The following is a 20,606-nucleotide window of genomic DNA, read 5'->3' as shown; positions in this document are numbered from 1 at the left end:
TAGTCTGCCATTTTCAATTTTCAGAGTCTGTTGACTGTAATCTTGCTGCTTATATGTACCTGTGCTTATATCCGATCCTTGGCACCCAGCCTCCTGGACAGAAATAAAACTGGGTATGTTACTAATAATGTTTAATCACCCAAGTTAGTTCTTAGAGATAGTAAATGCCAACTATTGAAAGTCATTAAGTAATTTAATTTCTATATGTAATTTAGTCTGTATAACTAAATTATGTAGAAATAACTTTTTCCATTGTTTTTCCTTGTTTTTTAAAAATCCAAATCTTTATATTCATAGATTTTTACCAAAAAGATAAATATCAGAAGTGACCTGACGTGTGCTGGACTGGGGAAAAAAAAGTGTATTTTAAAAGATGAGATAGTTTTTCTTTCTGAAATTATAGCTACAGTTTAGTAGTTTCAAAGACAGGGTTTGGCCTCCGTTTTTAATAGTAAAATCCATTATCTTATCTTGAAAGCGTTAAACAGTTTATAAGCACTGTGTCCACTCCAGTACTAATATAGACATTCCATCTCCACTCCAGGACTGCTCTAATCATATAGGCTCCCCAGCTGTATCATAAAGCAAACATCTTTGGAGAAATTTAGCTTTCTTAAAGCAATAATAAAAGTTAAGTTTTGGGCATGTCACATCCCTTTTAATTGTATGTTAACACTCCTACCAAAATTGAGCTTAATGTGGTACCACGCAGACTTAAAATTTCTAAGTGCCATGTTCCTCACACAGAAGTACATGTTGAGTTCAACCAGGATCACTATACTAAAAGCAGAGCCATATGGTGAAAACCGTCTAAACTTTCTTTGCCTTACAGATTAATTCTGTGAATAATTGTCTTAATCCTTTCATGGTAAGATCCTTAATCGTCTTAAGAAATAATAGGATGAAATAGAATACTTCACATAGGAATAATTAATTATCTCCACCTTTTTTGTTTTTGATGGAAAGGGAAAGTTCTAATTAGGATACTGCAAAATCAGGCTCTGTTTTTCCACTAAAAAAAATCTCCTACAAGAAGCAAGGTAGTAGATATTCAACTATGAGAGAAAATAATTATCTTTCCTTCAACTGCATTATATCTTTGGGGTCATAATTAACATTTATTCAAACATTCCATTATCTAAATCATTTGGCTCTTGTTACTATTTCTTTTTATTATGTAGGTTTGTTTGAACAGCTGTAAAGGCATAAAGAACCCCTACCCAGTTTTTGATAATGAAAATCTATAATCTTGTTCCAATCAACTGATGATCTGTCTCTATTGGCCCAAGGCATTTTATTTAACCTACTGAAGGTGAAAACAGATGTCATTTGTCCATGGGTTTTTCTGACAACACCTCACTTCCTTTGTAGAGATTGTGTTCTTACTATTCCACCTTTTCTCTGAACTCATATTGCACTAAGTCTTCAGTCCCTTTGTTGAAATTATATAATTTTATTTGGTGCTTAGTTGTACAAGAAGCCTTTCTACTCAGCTAAACAATTTTATTTCCTCCTTCCCTTTCTCTGCAATCCCCTGTGGGTTTCTCTGGTGGCTCAGCAGTGAAGACTCCACCTGCCAATGCAGAAGGAACAGATTCAATTGCTGGGTTGGGAAGATCCTCTGGAAAAGGAAATGGCAACCCACTCCAATATTCTTGCCTGGGAAATCCCATGAACAGAGGAGCCTGGCAGGCTATATAGTCCATGGGGTCGCAGAGTCAGACCCAACTTGGCAACTAAACAAAACAACAAAGCATATGGTAGAATCCAGTAAACGATCTCATCGATTGTTAGTTTAGATTTCTGACACATAATGTTTAATAAAGAATTCGTTTATTTCATTCATGAATAATCACATAGTGGTAGAACAGAGTATTTGTACTTTGCTAGTGCTGCGACAAAGTAGGCTGCATGTGGAAATGTCTGCTTCTCGTTCCTCTGGAAGCAGGAATACATCCACTACATGCTACATTAAAAAAGGAGTTCTCAGGGCTGCCAACCTTACAGTAGAGGTTGAGCAGTAGTATACTTCTCCTACATAAAACCAAAGGAATAGCATGCCTATTTTTACATTTTAAAGTATATATGATACACTTAGCTGTTTGAAAGCTTTTTTGAAAAATTGTTTGTTTTGTTTTCTTTTGACTGTGCTGGGTCTTTGTTGCTTGCTACATGAGCTTTTCTCTATTTGCAGCAAGTGGGAGCTACTCGCTAGTTGTGGTGTGCAGGCATCTCATTGCGGTGTCTTCTCTTATTGAGGAGCATGGGCTCTAGGCCAGGCAAGCTTCAGTAGTTGCAGCACGTGGGCTCAATTCCTGTGGCTCATGGGCTTAGTTGCTCCTCAGCATGTGGGATCTTCCCAGATCAGGGGTCAAACCTGTGTCTCCTACTTTGGCAGGTAGATTCTTTACCACTGAGCCACAATGGAAGCCCCCAAAACATTGTCTCTATACAAATGTTAAGCTCCTTTTATTTTGACTTGTACAAATGAAATAATTTCTGTGGAAGACATTTTTACTGGTCCTTGTTCTTTTCTGTTAAAAATGTATATTTATGAAACTCATAATAAACTTTCCTTTGATTATACTGAGTGTTCCATGCTTAAGTGAAGATATCTGGACCAATTAGATAAAATGAGTTCTTAATAACTTCACTGTTGAAAATAGCAACTTCATATTTTGCTGCTTCATAGTATAGAACTTAAAAGCAGCAAAGAAGAGTTGCTATTTTGTCTAGTTTCCTATTTTCATAGAGTTTATAATTTTATCAACATATATGCTTATTGGCTTATGTCTTTAAAAACTAAGCAGCATATTTGTATTGGTGTTTACCAGCTTAAGTTCTTTTTAGCATTTGGGATATTATGTAAATGTCTAGGTAGGGAAATATGTGAAAAAGGCCAAAGCAGTACCAATTAATCTCTTATGTTGCCAAATTAGGAATTTTTTTCCATTTAAGTAGCTTTTAATATGCTCTGTTACACCAATTTCCTACTGATGCTTTGATGCTAATTTCTAGACTGTAATACTTGAAAAGACCTTGACTGTGATGATATGGTTTCAGACTGTTCTGAAGGGCCTTAAGCTTCCCATAGAGGAACTTCAGGTGTCCTACTTCTGAATACCTCAAACCGAGCAACTTTGAGTCAATAATTCATTTTATAATCAACAGATTTTTAGAATCAAGTTTGCCAGGCATTGCAGATCACTAGTTGTCTTCCATTTTTTTGATGAAGTATAAACCAATGTTAGTGATACCTGGAGTTATTGTCCATACCTTTAGCCTATGTAATATTGAACACAGCACATGTTAGTCACTATTCTAAAGATTTTCTGTGTAATAACTCATTTAATACTTATGGCAACCCTGTGAGAATGAGATAATGAGTTAAAATAACCTGCTGACAGTTATGTAGCCAGTTAAGTAGAATTGAATTTAGGCACAGTTTAGCCCTGATCCTTTGCTTTCAAGAGTACACATTTGTCCTTTTTATTCCTATAGTGAAGTTGTTTCACCTGTCAGAATTCCCATCCTTCACAATACTTATATTTTTGCCCATTTCATTTAAGCTGCACTAAGGGACTTTTTGCTTTGATGTCAGGAAATTACTGTATACTTCAGAGGAGGAACGTGTTTGGAACTTAATTGAGTCAGCATTTTTTTTTTTAGTGTTAACCATTCCAATATAATGATTTATTGCCAGCCATCTCTTTGGGCAAAGAAAATGTAATTTCTTTCAAATATATACATGATTTTCTTCCTATAACAATTCTAATTCACTGCAGTAATTTTAATGTTAATTTATCTTGATTTGTAACCGTGTCTAATACTATTTATATTTCTGTTCTTTTGTCACATCAAAATAATTGTCTATAATTTTTTTTCAAATATCTCTATTCATTGAATATCATTTTTTTTAAGCTGGTATTTTTTTAATACATGCAATATATCCATATATTATGTATTTATAATATATTTATTAATGGGCTTGAAATACAAATATTAGTCTAATTTTTATTATTTCCAGAATATATGTATTTTAAATATATATTTTAAATTTCATATGAAATTATAGTTTCATATACAATATCCCTAAACTAGGTTTTTCTTATCTTGAAATGTTATATTGAATATATACATTTAAATATAGGCTCATATTTTTGTATTCCTCCTCATTTAATGTTTTGGTCATGTAAATACTGTCACTGGAGTTCATAATTATAGATGATTTAAATATAGAACTATATTCAGTAAAAAGTTTTTTCAGTTAATGTCAAAATTTATCCAAAACCAACTGTGTCCATTTACTGTTTTTTCAAAATTAATGCTTATTTAAATCAGCATTATGTGTTTTCCACTTTTGAAGGTCAAGCACTTGAAGTTGACTGAGTTAATCTTTTAATTGTAAGCTCTTGTGCACATTTTTGCCATTCTTACATTAATTTACTTTGGGCCCAACCTGTGAGACCACATATTCCAATTTCTAATAGTTTCTGTACATTGATGGTTGATAAGCTATTGTGTCCTACTGTTCTATATAAGTAGTGGCTCAATATCTAGTGAATTTCAGTTTAAAACAATGCATCAGCAGTTAAAAAGCTGGTATGTAATAAATTACCTATATGATACTGAATAATTTGTCTTTCCCAGTAATCCATAGCTACTTTTTTATTTTCTGCAGGTTGTTGGGTATATTTTGGAAGTGTGCCAGAATTGGTGAGTATCTGTCTATTATCTCTCTACTTTCTTTCTTTTTTTTTTTTAATCTCTCTACTTTCTTATGCTGTAAACTGTTGGCCAGTTATATTCAAACAAATCAAAATGTCAGTTTTTAAAGTGCAAACTTCCCAGTTGTGTCCCTTTTAGCAGTACTTTATAGAGTTCCACATAACTCTTCTCTTGACACTGTTTAAAACGATTTCACAGATACCTTCTAATATTCACTAATAGGGAGATGGGAAGCAGGACAAAGGTCTCTGTAATTTAGACAGTAAACAGCATGCATTCCTGTTTTGAGGAGATTACAGCCAAGTATGTATAGTTTTATGCACACATAGTATAGAGCATGCTGTTCTGCATAATGTGTACCATTTTGATAACAGGATGATTTTTCCATTTAATGAAAGGCTTGCTGAACAGCTATCTGATTGCCCTCTGGTAAGTCATAGAATCTTACTAGTTGCTTTTAGAAAATATGAACTATTTTATCTTTTGAATCCATGTATGTGATCGTTCTTGAACTTTGTGTAAATGTGGATATCTTCTAACTTTTCATAATAAAGTTAGTAGCATCTTAAGTGTGTAAATGGTTAGATAACAATATACATTAATATTTCATTGTCCCATAACATTATATATAGTATTTAACACAATGCCTAGCACATACTAGATTCTCAAATAATTGGTAAGTAAATGAATTAAAATGTACTTTATTCCCCAATAATTTTTTTTTCATTGAAGTGTAGTTGATGCAAAATATTATGTAACAGGGCTTCTCAACCTCTGGGCCACAGACCAATTCTGTGGTCTTATTGCTGGGTCATATTGTAGTCTGTTTTTACTGAGAAACCTCCTTTTCCACAAAGGCTGCATTAATTTACATTTCCACCAATACCACATCCTCAGCAACATTTGTTGTGTCCCTTCTGATGATAACCATTCTAATAGGTGTGAGATGAAATCTCATTTTGGTTTTAATTTGCATTTCTGTGATGATTAATAGTGTTGATCATCTTTTCATCTGCCTGTTGGTCATCCGTATGTCGTCTTTGAAAAACTTTCTCTTCAGGCCTTCTGCCCAGGTTTAATTGGATTGTTTTTTTGATGTTGAGTTGTATGAGCTGTTTATAGATTTTGGATATTAATCCCTTATCAGTCATAGCATTAGCAAATATTCTGTCTCATTCCATAGGTTGTCTTTTCATTTTGTTGATGGTTTTCTTCTGCTGTGGAAAAGCTTTTAACATTAATTAGATCCAATTAGTTTATTTTTGCTTTTGTTTCTTTTAGATCCCCAAAAATATGATTTATGTCAAAGAGTATTCCACTCTATTTTCTTCTAGGAGTTTATGGTTTCCAGTCCTACATTTAGGTCCTTAATCCATTTTGACCTTATTTTTATATATAGTGTGAGGAACTAGCTGTTCTGATTTCTTTTTTTTTTACATGTAGCTGTCTAGTTTTCCCAGCACCACTGGTGGAGGTGGGGAGGGGTTCCTGACACAGTTTGGTATGGTGTCTAGGGTGTTCTGAAACTTGGCCTGCTAGTGGGCCAGACCATGTCCCAACTGGACCCAGGGCAGGGCCTGGCCTGCTGGGATGGGGGCTTAGGGGGCAGTCTGAGTCTGTAGGTTGCAGAATTGCGGTTTTCTAGCATTAGGTGTCTGCCCCCTGTTGGAGTGAGGCTGATCCAGAGGCTAGAGCAGTTTTCTCTGAGGGCAGAGCTAGGCTCCATGGGTTTCTGGAGCTGGTGCCTGCCCACTGGTAAGTGGAATGGGCCACTGAGCCCTCTGGTGGATAGGGCCATGCTCAGAGGCAGCTGTGGGCTCTTAAGGCAGCATGTCTGCTCATGGATGTGGCTCTGTCCTCATCAGGTGGGTTGCTTACCTTGAGGTGTCTCAGCAGTCACCTGTAGGCTGTTGGGCAAGGACACAGTTGGGTCCTAGCACTCATAAGCTAGAGGGAAGTGGTGCCAGCCAGTGTGCATATGACTGAAGTAACTCTCAGAATGGCTGCCACCAGTGTCTGTGGCCCAAGGTAAGATGCAGTCGCCTTCTGCTTCTCGAGGACATTCTCCAAGACCAGAAGGTGGATCTAACTGAGGCTCCTATCATGTCACTGCTTTGGCCCTGGGTCCTGAAACGTGAAATTTTGTGGGTGTCCTTTAAGAGAAAGGATAAAAATAAACCTCATGCATTTACGATCAATTAATCTACAACAGTGGAGGCAAGAATATACAGTGGAGAAAAAGTCTCTTCAGTAAGTGGTGCTGGAAAAACTTTATAGCGGCAGGTAAAAGAATGGAATTAGAACATTCTCTAACAACATACAAAAATAAACACATATTTAGGTCTTTATTTTAAATATCTTAAGACTAGATACTGTGAGACTTCTAGAGGAAAATATAGGCAGAAGACTCTGACATAAATTGCAGCTGTATTATTTTGGATCCAACTCCTAAAGGAAACAAAAGCAAAAATAAACAAATAGGACCTAATCACACTTACATGTGTTTTCACAGCAAAGGACACCATAAACAAAATGACAGTCTATGGAATGGGAGAAAATACTTGCAAATGATGTGACCAACAAGGAAATTAATTTCCAAAATATACAAACAGCTTGTACAATTCAATATTAAACAATTTCTTCATAGAAGACATACATGAATAGGCACATGAAATGATGCTTAATATCGCTAATTATTAGAGAAATGCAAATCAGAACTGCAATGAGGTATCACCTCACTCGTGGTCAGAATGGCCGTCATCAGTGGCCATTGAATAATAAATGGTGGAGAGGGCATGGAGAAAAAGGAACAGTCCTGCACTGTTGTTGTAGATTAGCACAGCCACTGTGGAGAACAGTATGGAGATCCCTTAAACAAAAAATGAGTTACCATATGATTAAGCAATCACATTCCTTGGCATATATCCAGAGAAAACCATCATTTGAAAAGGAAAAGATATATGCACCCCAATGTTCATTGCAGCTGTAGAATATCACTTAGCCATAAAAAAAAGGAATAAAATAATGCCATTTGTAGCAACCTGGATGGACCTAGAGATTATTATACTAAGTGAAGTAAGTCAGACAGAGAAGACAAATACATTGTACCACTTACAAGAAGAATCTTATTTACAACATAGAAATAGACTTGCAGACATTGAAAACAAAGGGGGGGGGGGCAGATAAATTAGGAAATTGGGATTAACAAATACTATTACATACAAAATAGATAAATAAAAAGTATCTACTATGGTGGCTCAGCAGGTAAAGAATCTGCTTGCAATGCAGGAGACCTGGGTCGATCCCTGGGTTTGGAAAGATCCCCTGGAGGAGGGCATGGCAACCTACTCCAGCATTGTTGACAGGAGAATCCCCATGGACAGAGGAGCCTGGCAGGCTACATTTCATGGGGTCACAAAGAGTCGGACACGACTGAGCGACTAAACACAGCACAATATAGCACAAGGAACTATATTCACTATATTGTAATATCTTTAATGGAAATAAATCTGAAAAAGAATATATAAATACATATGTGTATGTGGATGTATAACTGAACACTTTGCTGTATACCTAAGACATTGTAAATCAGCTATTCAGTAAAAAAAAAAAAAAAATTACGGACAGTTTGAGGGAATAGAGAGTATCACTGGATTAGAATCATCATTTCAGTTGTCATTCAGTTGTGTCAGACTCTCCAACCCAATGGACTGCTGCAGCATGCCAGGCTTCCCTGTCTATCACCAACTCCCGACCTTACTCAAACTCATGTCCATTGAGTCGGTGATGCCATCCAACCATCTCATCCTGCCTTCAGTCTTTCCCAGCATCAGGATCTTTTCCAATGAATCAGTTCTTCGCATCAGGTGGCCAGAGTATTGGGAGTTTTAGCTTCAGCATCAGTCCTTCCAATAAATATTCAGGATTAGGGTCATACGAACATTAAAATTATTGGCTTATGGTGAATAAAATGTTATGGCATTTTAAATCCATTTTTTATGTAATAAATTAGAGAACATTGTACAACTCCATTAGTAACTAATCCAGGTGACTTTGTTCACAATTGTTGCTTGGAAGTGTAGGTAAAGGTTTCAAACATCTAGTTTATAGCTTTCTTAATGATATCCTGTTAGTATTATCTATTTTTATGTCTAATTATAAACTATGCCTTTTCTTTTTTTGCTTGCCCATGTATTTCCATTTTTCTCTCTTGACTGCATGAATATCATAGGTTACATAGTTCAGTTATTCACTTTTGCCAATTATGTGAAAACCATTAGCTTTTCATTTTGGCAAAGTGTTTTAGAAAATGTTGGTACTGATATGCTGCTTTCTCAACCACATGTTCCTCTCTTATCTTGACACAGAATAGATCCACAAAGAAAGGATGCAATTTTAATGGGAAAAGGCCCAGCCAGATCATCTTATCATGTTACACATCACATTACAGCAACTGTTTCACATTCACTTATAGAGACCTAAGACCAGACAAGAAGTAACATTCTTACCCTAGTTCAGCTAAAGATGTTTAGCTCTACCACATGGCAATCTCTTTTAAGAAAATTAAAAACAGGATAATGAAACCCATATGTAAATCATAGTATTCTAAGTTGGAGGATGAGGAAGAGAAGAACTTCCTCAAAAATTAATTTTTAGCAGATGGCAAATTTAGGACAGTATTAATTTCTTCTTTTAGTATTTAAGAAGACTATATTTGACAGTAAGAGTATCTAGCCCTATGGAAAGAGGGACAGGCTTCCTTATGAGATCTACTTGAAATTTTGGCCTGATTGATTTTTGTTCTTATTGTTTTGTTGGATAACTTGAGTTTTTTACTCTGAAAGAATCAGCATTGCTAAAAAAAAAAAGGAACAACAGTATTTTCTAGTTTCTTTTTTTTTTTTTCCAGTTAAGATAATATTGTGAAAACTGTATTTTCTCACTTTCTGAATTTTCGTTTAGGTGGAACACAGTTCATTAAATGTCTGTGGATAGAACACTCTGAAAAACACCAAATGTTTATTTTGTTTGCATGTGTGTAAAATGTGTCCTATGAATATTGCCACTGAATAGATACAAAGATAAAAAACTTACCAGTTGTATCCCTGTGGTCTCAGTGAGGGAGCTCTGAAAATAATGACCTTCAAGGTTTTAGTTGATAAGAGTGATCAAGATTGACGTTTTCCAGAAGTAATTAACTAACCTTGCTAAGTGAAATAAGGAACTTAGTTACTAGAAAAGAAGTTATTTTAAACATCATAGAAAAACACAGGTGAGGGGAATATAAACCATCTCTATAAAGGAACCAGGTACATACTCAGGATTATTCCTAAAAGAAGCACGTCCTCACTCTTTCTCCTTCCTTCCTTCTTCCTTTCATGTGTGCCCTCAAGGCAGCATAAAAATGCCCAGTGCCTTGTACAGTCTTGGAATTATTGAAGAAACAGGAATGAACAAGATAAGTTTGAGTTAGCTCACAATCATAGGATCTCTGTTTGCAAGACAACTGCACAAGCCAACTCCAGATCTACTTCATGCAAAGGAAAGTCTCCAGCTGTAAATAGACACTCCTGAAACACATGTGAAAACTAACTAATTCAGAAGTGATTGTTCTAAGTTGTACGTCTCTCACCCAGAGTAATTATACTATAAAAGATTTGATACAAAATCCATCTCAGAAATAGTTTAGTTTTCTCTAATGTGTTTTTATTAAACATTTTATGTGATGTTGATTTTTAAAATGCCGTTTTATTGAATAGTTGTTTATTTTCATTCAGGAATGCTATTTTTTTCCCCTTATAAGCTTCTTGAGATCATTGCTCTTGGGTCTTTATCCTACATTCTTTGTTATATTTTTTAATATGTACGTTTATGCAGTGACACTAAAATGGCTAATCCAGTGTCTTCTAAAGACATGACAAAGAGGTGGTCTTAGATAGGTATCATTTAATTCATTCTGGTGTGTACTTACTTTTATGTTGCATGTAGTTCATTTTGCCCCTGCCCCTAAGTGTATGGACTTCATAGGCAAGAATCTTATCTTGGTTTGTACATGCCTGTCTCCTATAGTAATAACCTTATGTTAGCCACTCAGTTTAACATGAATATATTTAACTACCTTTTTTCCAACAGGTGAACGGAAGAGTCCTTACGTTGCAGTATGCTGTATCGTGATGGCCTTCAGCATCCTTTTCATACAGTAGCTTGGAAAAATGCCAGAATTCTTCTGTTGCCATCAGATTTAAATATGACAAAAAAGGACTATCTGCCGAAAATAATGGAAAGAATGGTTAATGGTTTATCTCTGAACATTGAATGAGCTACACTTTCAGCTGCTGTTCTCTATTTTTGTTATTGGACCAATGTTCTGTATAAATAATTAGGATGCAACATTTAATACTCAGAATTTAAATATGTCTGTAACAATCAACCTCAATACTGTTGCTACAATATTACATTCTGCATATGTCATTCTGTTGTGCCAGATACCAGTTTTTAGTGAGGTATCTTTAAGGCACATAGTAGAAAACAAAATTGGTAAATTATTCAAGTTCCTTTCACTGTGATTTGGAAATGATAAATCTTTATAGAATGAGACCTTTTTTTTTGGACTAGCTTTTTTATTGGGGGAAAAAAAGGTTCAATTTGTGTTGGTAAGGATTGCATTCATATTTATAAGGATTGCATTCATATTTAATAATGCTGGCTTTTCCTCTGGCCGTATCATTTTGAGCATTAACCAGAGTACCTCTACTCTTAGCAATCTGTAGTTTATTACAGGTGTTTAAACTATTTAAAACAAGCCTATGTAGTTCTTTAGGAGGAAGATAAATGAGATGTAACTTAAGAGAAAATGTTAAGACTATTGAGAAAATGTTCCTATTTAACATAAAATAATTCAGAATACGTGAGTGGTGTTATCTCTGAAACCTCTGGTTAAGTATGGATAAATGTCTTAAGCAAAAGTTTGACCAGCTGTCATTCTCCAAATAAGACTACATGCTTAGAGTAAAAAGAGCTAAACAGAACAATTACAGAACGATAATCTTGGATGTGTTTTTCATTCTTTTTAGTGTTAGGTCTGTACATTTTAATTACCCCAAAATACAAACTGTGTTTTTTTTTTTTAATACATTGTTCTCAATCTAGTTTATGTTTTGTATATCAACCTGAACTGGAATCTTGTTTAACTTAGTAAGTGATGATAAACAGCAAATCTCCTTACCATATGCCATGGCATAAATGTCTTTGAGCTTTGGTTGATAAAGGAAAACCTTCAGTAATTTTCATCCAGCCAACAGGAATTTTGGAAATGTGACTCACAGATTTTGTAGTAGAGCAGTTATTACACATTGATGGTTAACATTTAAGGTTAACATTTAAGGTTCAACCAAAATTCAGTTAAAATTTCAAAACTAAGGAGAGCTTCTTAGCTAAAAATTGCCTGTTACAGTTATAATTAGATACTATTGTCAGCTATTAATTGCCATAAAGGTAAGACTAAACCTTTTTTTTTTTTTAAAGAAACAACTGTTTGTAATTATTATAAAATGAGCCTGCCAGTAGCTCTTTCTGCACAAACAAAGTACAGAACTAAAAGTCACTTATTTTTATGACTACTTTAAGGTGCTTAGTAAGAATTCTAGGAAACATCTAAGAAAATCTTGTTACATGTTGCTGGTTTTTGGTTGGTTTTCTTTTTTTTTTTGCAAAAGATGAAAGCTTCTGTAGGCTGTCAGTATCTTTGGTTATTGTACATTTCTGGTTTATCTATAGCTGATTTAAAATGGTATATTTTGCCCTAGACAGGTAATCAGGTTATGATAATTGTTCCTACCTGCACTGTCTCTTGGGCTTTTGCATTAGGTCAAGGATTTTCAGAATATTCCCCAAAATAGAACTCTTATCAGCATACAAAGAGTAAGTAACCTTCCTGGGTCTAGTTTCTGAGTGACCATCTGTTGTCCAACTCTGCTGCCAGCTAGATTTTCCTAAAGCTATGTCAACTAACTTTTTTAGTTGTTTACTAACACAAATCTAATATGAAGAGGGCAAGAATATTCTAGATAATCAGTTCTAGGGTATCTCTTTAAGTTGGCATTTCAGAGGAGGTAGGTGGAAAGTAGAGGTAGAAATAATTTCTTTGGAAATTTATTTGTGGCAATATATAAGCTTTTTTTTTTTTTACTGTGTGTAGGTGCTGAACAAAGTGGGAAGCAGCTTATTTCTGACTCCAGACATTCTGACCTTTTGAAACATAAGATCTTTGGGAGGTGGGATAAATCACAGGATTCTGTGAGGGAAAAAAGGCAGTCAGCATATTCTTTTTTTTCCAAAGAGTTACCACTGCATCCTGTTGTCTAACCTAAAGGGCAGAGTAGATAAGTAGTCCACAGAATATTCAGATACTCCCTTTGTGGTCTCAGCAGATTGCAGAAGACGATTAAGAATCAATTTAAGCATCAGAGACTCTGCCTCTATCACATCGTCTTGGTGCAAGGTAGGATTTGATGATGGGCACTAAAAGTCCACAGTTTACTAGATTTGAATACTCTCCCTAATCTCCTTCCTGGCTCCAGAATCTTGATTCCAGCTTGCCTGGAATTTTTGTGTTGATGTTTAGTTCCTGATGGGCCTCAGCTGTACCAATGGCAGGAGCATGTCTTCTTTCCAGGCAATCATAAAAAGATGATCAGTCAAAAGAACACATAGTCTATTGAATTCCGTCTGTGGCTTAAAAAAGTTTAGATACAAGTCCAGTATCCTGTTAATGCTTATGCTGCTGTGTCAAGCACTGCTATCCTGAATGTTTTTTGCATCATCAAATTCAACATAGCCCTTTTATTCTGGGAAAAGTAGTATGTAATTTGTAATAGACACCATAATCTTCATAAAATGCAGATCGATCTAGTCCTAACCTAGGACAAAATAGAGGTTTGAATGAAGTAACTTCTGTATAAGTTCACAAAGTCAAAAATGAACAGATCTCTGGCTAGTTTTGTGAAAAACCTAGCACTTGTAAATAGAATGTTTATTTCAACATTTTTAAGAGGCATTAGTAGAATACTTTCAGTCTATTTTCGGTGATGATATAAAGACAAGTACAGTTTCTTCACTCTAGTGTTTCATAATGCAGCGGGTGAGAGGGAAATGAGGTTATTTATATGAAGTACAATATGATAGCATTTATTACCGAGATAATACCAGGATTCTAGAAGAAAATAAAAAGGTGACAGTTCAATCAGAGATATGAACTTCCTTCCAGAGAAGCAATGCTTAAACTGAATTTAAGAGCAATATGCAAATACACCAGGGATATATATTATGGACCATTAGTACCTTGATTGTCGTGAAAGCCACTTGGGAAGTGGAGTTGAGCTGTGAACAACACAGGTTTGAACTGTGTAGCTCCACTTACATGTTGGATTTTTTTCAGTAGTAAATGCTTTAGTAATAAACAATCCCAAGTTGGTTGAATCTGAGGATATGGAACCATAGTTAGGAAGGGCAGACTGTAGGATATGCATAGATTTTGGACTGCATAGAGGGTCAGCACCGCTTATCCCCTCACTGTTCAAGGGTCAACTACATTAAGACATAAGTCTAGAAAGGTGGAGAAAGGTTAGATCCTAGAGGGTCCTGTATTTTTCTCATTATCACCTATTACCTACCTCAAAATTGAAGTGGAATGTGTTTTCTCCTGCCTGATAAAAAAAAACTCCAGGAAAAAAATAAAATTCCTCCCTTGGTGTATGTGTAAAAAATTCCTCCCTTGGTATATGTGTATGGCATATATCCATGCCAGCCTTATTTTGGACCAAGAATACAGTAGTATCCTCTTCAGAGATACATGCATAGCATATGAAGCCAAGGTAACTTAGAAGTGAGGTCAGGTGTTCTTGGGAACTTTGTAGCTCACACTCTGTCAATGCCGGGAGTAGTCAGGATTATTGAAGCACAGGTGCACAACTGAAGGTGGTGTAGTTTCTGCGTTTCTGGGCGCACAGGAAAGACTTCCAGTCTTCTCAGTCTAAACAAGGAGATGTGCTCCTTTCAAAACGTTTGAGAAGATACTGTCTCATAGGAAATTGAAAACAAGAATGAAAGATTCTTACGGACGCCCTTTTTACTTTCTCTGGTATCTAATAAGAGTAGATGAACAAAAGAAGTGGGCTTCCCTGGTGGCTCAGTGATAAAGAATCTGCCTGCACTGCATTAGACGCAGGTTTGACCCCTGAGTTGGGAACATCCCTTAGGGAAGGAAATGACAACCCTCTCCACTATTCTTGCCTGGGAAATCCCATGGACAGAGGAGCCTGACGGTGTACGGTCCATGGGGTCTCAAAAGAGAAACGACTTAGCGACTAAACAACAACAAAATTAATACCCGAGTAATAGCATTTTAAATACTGCACAGCCCTGTTATTCTCAGTCTGCCTGAGAATAACTACTGGCTACTAGCTTCTACTACTATAGAAGTAGTAGATACTACTAGCTTCCAAAAATAGCTCATGATTATGCTGTATATACATTGGCTTCCATGGTTTCCTTTACTTTGCTCTAAACCAGTTCCAAGATGGTAACCTGACATGCCACTCCAGTATCACAAAAAAGAGGGTAGGTAGAAATACATTTCCTGTGGTTTTGAGAGTACAAAGAAGCATCCTACTCTCTGGTTAGTGTCCATGTCTGTGGCGCATAATAAAAATCAAAATGAACTCTCAAGAGCCTCCTCCTATTGTCTTTTGTCAGATGAATGAGAGTTGTTTTAGAAGTTTTGAAATTGCCACCTTTTGAATAGGATACAAATAAATATGTTTCTGTTTTGCCTGCATTTTAATCCGTGGCTCATCAGGTTTGGTTTGGGGGAGTTTTTATATTTTGCATCTTAAAGCCATTCAGTCTATAGTATTATATTGCTATTTCTTTGAATGAGCCTTCAAGGGTCTAAATGACTACGAAGTCATGAATTCCCTGCAGAGATTGGAAATCTGATTCTGAGTGAAAGTGACAGTTAATTGTTGAAAATTACTTTCAACCTGTCCTCAACTAAGAGCCTTCAGATACCCAAATATTCTGGCAAGTAGCTATCAAAATCTGTGAGCAGTATCCATCAGAGTGAGATTATTTAGCCAATTTATACCATTTGTTGAAAAATATGAAAAAACATATATGTACTATGTGCCTTGCTTTGGATAGCATGGTCTTTCTACTGTTATCTTCCCAGCCCTCAATTTACACAAACAAATCTTTGTTAGACCTGTTACTGGAAAGACTTGACTTAACCAAATGAAATTTCAACAACTGTATTTTTAGTTGAGTTTAGAACTCAAAAAGTACTTCAGATACAAATAGAAAAACAATATCCTAGTTGTATCTTCAATGTATAGTTTAAACCACCCTCACTGCTTCATGGTAACTACCAGTTGATGTAAGACTAAAGAAAAATCACTAAATTTCTGATTTTTAACTTACGTCAAAAGAATTCAAAATGGCTTTGCTTGAGACTATTGAGTTTAACATAGTAGGAAAGCAAAATCTGTTTTCTGTTCAAAGGGTTTGCATTAGTAACCTCAACCATAACAGAATTGCTGGGAGGGGAAAAAGAGAAACATAATTTTGGAAATAAGGGAAGGTCACTTCACACATACTTCACAGAGAACGAGAACATACAGAAGCTGCAAAAACAGCCAGACACCACTACTGTCAGAGCTCTGTTTGGCGAGGGAAGTAGCCTCGGAGCAAATGTGTCGTGACTGAGGTTTTGTACCCAAATTGCCAAAATGTACAATTTATAAGCCACTTCAATATTTTTGATCAAGTAGTATGTCTAGGCTAAACACTGGAAAAATAATTTACAAAGATACTAAACTGCTTTAAAAGGAATAAAGATACATTTAAGGCATAAGGCATTTCAAGAAGGAATCAAAAAAGGAATATTTGCAGTAGTGAAGTTTTAAAGAGATCTGCAAACTTAAGGTTTGACACCAAAAGATGTGACATTGGGGACAAAGTTTGGAAGACAGAGCACTCTATAACATTTCACTAGGGGCTTTGCAAAACAGGATAGGAGTTTCCTTTTAATTTTACTTAATAAAAGTATTGTTTATTCTTTGGTCGCTTTGTAGCTAATGTGATTCCCAAATGGAGGAAACTCTATTAAATCTTGGAAAGTGATGAGAATACTTTGACTTACAAAATATGTTTAAGAAGTTTACAGTATGAAATTAAGAGAGCTGTAGAATGCAAAATATAGGATAATAAAGTTGGATGAGTTTTTAGAAAATTTAGTTTTATGAGTATGTAATCTAAACCTCATTCAGATCTCTAATGGGTCACTGTTCTGAGCTTTGACTGAATCAAAGCCAAAATAACATATAGTAACAATAGTTCTAAACCCATAACTTAAAACTGCAGTCATACTAAACTGGCAACTCCAATACTAGTTTTTATATTTAAGAATTGCCCTCACAAGCATCCCTTGAAAGAGGTATAATTGAATCTGTTAACATTTGGAAACTAAACATAGAAAACTATTGAGATGGCTCCTGAATCGCTGGGCAATTAATTTGACTTGCAATGAAGAACAGAAATAAGGGTAGAATTGAGGATAATCTTTATACTCCCAAAGAATGGAAAAGTAATCTGTCTTACATGTCTGCCACAAGGTAGATTCCTTCATAACTCCTTTTCTGTTTCTAGAAGAATCCTTTGAGAACTGGCTGTGTGCCAGGGCCAGTGTCTCCAATGTGGAATGAGATAAAGCTGGTATCACAGAACCTAGAATCTAGTGAAGACCAGCTAGCCAAAATAACTAGGTAAGCATACACAACCTCTAGTAAGGACCTTGAAGACACCAAAGGATGATTTAGATGGAGTAGTCAGAGAAGGCCAGTCCATAAAGTTGATGACTGGGCTAAGACTTGCAGATGAAAAGAGCATGAGCCAGGAGTCAGAAGGAACAGCATACTTGAGGACTGAGAGATGGGAAAGAACTCGGGACTTGAGGTGGAGAAATTGATAAGAAACTAGCATGAACTGAGACAAAGAATGGTGTAAGTTAAATAGAAAAACGGACCAAATTATGCAGTTGCTTTGAGCCATAGAAAAGACTGGGAAACTCATACAAAGGATGAATCAATACCTGATTACAAAATTAGAGGTATAGGGTCTATAAGGCTGTCCTTGGATCTCATTATTGCAACTAAAATCCACAGGGTAGGTAATACGGAAGGACAGGCAAGAAGCTTCAGGATGGGCTGCAACCCATGTCAGTTAGTACTGCTGTAATCTTGGTGATGTGGATGGCCTGCAGAAGGAAGCCAGTGCCCATCACTTCGGAGCTAAACACAAATTTCCGTTTCAGAAAAACTGAAGAAGAATGTGGAATAGTTATAGGTCAAGCCGTTGCCTTGTGCTAACAAGGCTAGTGCATCTGTGACAACGTGTGTGAACTAACGAAACGGTGGTAGCTTCACCTCTGCCCCCAAATTTCACACAAGACTGTCACATAGCCTGCTCAAACCAAACTGTATAAGAAACTAGGAAACCGAATTCTAGAAAATGTTAGAATGGCCAAGCTGCAATGTATCAACCAAGCTGACACATTACAAGGGCATCACACCCTCTTAAGACCCACTTGGATTGCCTCCCAGCAATTCAAAACTTTCCCAAAAAAGCTGTTTATCCCTTCTAAATCTGCTTCTCTGAGTTTATTTTTGTAAATAGTACAACTTTCCTTCTTTATTGAAACTTTCTAACCCCCTAAACTCCTCTTTGACTCTCACATCTTTCCCTTGCTCCTACCAATCCATAGTTGTTTTTTTTTGCCTCTGCAGTGCCTACCCCAGGCATATGAGTTCAAACTCAACAGGTGACTATACAATCCCACACATTGATTTCAGATTCAGTTGTATATAAGCCTCATTCTGGAACTCCAGAAGTACAACATGGGCATTCTCCCCCTCCAAAGACATGTACAGGAGAGTGAGTTATGGCAAAGGAGCTAGCAAACTGTTTTCATATTTAAACCAAGAAAAACATGCTGTAGACAAGATGAAAGATCTAATAAAAATGTGTTCTTATTCCTGATTCTAAAACTTTAACAGCTGGACTCTCCCATGTGGAATAATATTACATAAATAGCTCAGCCATGAAGCAGAGGGACTGAAGAAGTCCAATGAAATGATAGATGACTAGGACACTCTGAATCACATCCAATGCAGTTACAAGGAAATAAGTGGTCTTTGGAAGGTACTGGTGAGCTAGCGCTGGTACATCAGCAGACTACAGAATCTTAGTCATGTATCACTAATTCTACAGATGGTTTCTTTCTACTTAAGCATATTAACACTCTATTTCACAGGGACTTTTTCTGTCCATCCAAAAATATCATCTTTTAGTTCTAGAAATCTAGAGAAATTGGCTCTCAGAAAATAAACTTGTTGAGATTTAAAACTGAAATGAACTGAATTCTTTTGCTTAATCTTTTTTGAAAGGGGACACATATTCCTGGGAGTAGGAAATGGCAACACACTCCAGTGTTCTTGCTTGAAGAATCCCATGGACAGAGGAGCCTGTCGGGGTACAGTCCATGGGGTTGCAAAGAGACACGCCTGAGTGACTGAGCATACATATCCCTGAGTATTTAGTATTCTCATTCACATAATCTAGGTATAGCTCATGTTACAAATCCTCCCCCCACTTTTTCCTTTCACTGAGGTATATAATAGTTGCAGTTGTAGCATAAATGCCAAAAGGCATAATGAGAGTTATAAATGAAGTAATAGAACTTCAGCTTAAGAAAATGAACACAGTTCTTCACTTACATAGTGGGAAAGTGGTGATAAGGGAGTCACCATCTGTACAATAGATCCAGAACTTTGGGGTAAGTCTCATCTTTCTCAGATTGGAGTTTGATGATCTTTAAAGGCTTGACCAACTCTAAAAACCGATGACTATCCTGTATTTATAGAACAGATTGTTCTTCACTGGCCCCCACTTTATATTTCTCAGCAGTTGGTTAAACAGAGAGAGCTCTTAGAGAGTGAAGATTCATTTGATTTTTTCCAGGCATATTCTTGGAAAGCCCACTGTGCTTGGAAGTTGTACTTTGTGAAATGTACACAGGAATTCACCTTGCCAGAAATTCTGTGAGGGCTCACTTTGATCATTTTAAAGAGTTACGGGAGACAGAATGTGATTACAACAGTGGTTATTTCAGTAGAAAATATCCAGGGAGCATGTGCTTGTTACTTTTTTTTTTTTTTTTTTTAGCCTAATCATGAGATTAACTTCCTCTATTAGCAAGAATCAGCTCACCTATTAGCTACACCTATTAGCTACATGCAAAGGGAAATGTCCACATCAACTTGAAAGAAAAGAGGGAGGAAAAAATATTAAAAAAATAACTTTTAGGCCTTTAATTGCTAATCATTCCCCCCTACTCTCTGCCATCCAAATGTTTTTACTCGCAAAAATCCAAGGCAATACACTAATAATGTAGCTGCTCCTTACCCCTCATCATCCTAGAATAGTATGAGTCACTCAGTGGGAGATATTTCTAATTTCTGCCATTGAAATAATTGAAATTTCTGCCTTTTAAGAGAATGGTGACCTGTAAATGATAAGTCATCTGTTTGAGAGATGGTATAATGAGGCCCTTCAATTTTTTTTTAACTACAAAAGTTAAATCTATACATTACAGGAAACTTACAAATACACAAAAAGAAAGAAAAAAGTTTCCAGTAATTCTAACAGTCTAAAAACAACTACTATTAACAATTCATATAAAGAGTCATGTAGAGACATCTATGTAAAGGTAAAGCATACAATTTATTTCTACAAACTAGGACAAAATACCACATGTTTTTGTACCC

At 36.0% G+C, this 20,606-nt stretch overlaps 1 protein-coding gene and 1 non-coding gene across 2 annotated transcripts in view; both read left to right on the top strand.

Annotated features, from left to right (window-relative positions):
* TMEM167A (transmembrane protein 167A) overlaps positions 1-11,773 on the top strand; it is a 39,727-nt gene extending 27,954 nt beyond the window's left edge. The window contains exons 2-4 of the mRNA XM_061151956.1: positions 4-113; positions 4,682-4,716; positions 10,861-11,773. Of these exons, the coding sequence (XP_061007939.1) occupies positions 4-113; positions 4,682-4,716; positions 10,861-10,931 (216 nt within the window). The 3' untranslated portion in view covers positions 10,932-11,773. The remainder of the gene's footprint in view (positions 1-3; positions 114-4,681; positions 4,717-10,860) is intronic.
* LOC133063041 (small nucleolar RNA U109) lies at positions 1,908-2,042 on the top strand. Its single transcript, XR_009694348.1, has one exon. It is a non-coding gene; the product is annotated as a small nucleolar RNA U109 (small nucleolar RNA).
* Positions 11,774-20,606: the final 8,833 nt, after the last annotated feature.

Source organism: Dama dama, chromosome 9, assembly GCF_033118175.1.
Source record: "Dama dama isolate Ldn47 chromosome 9, ASM3311817v1, whole genome shotgun sequence".
In the NCBI taxonomy this organism is placed as follows: Eukaryota; Metazoa; Chordata; class Mammalia; order Artiodactyla; family Cervidae; genus Dama; species Dama dama.
This window is presented reverse-complemented; position numbering and strand designations above follow the sequence as displayed.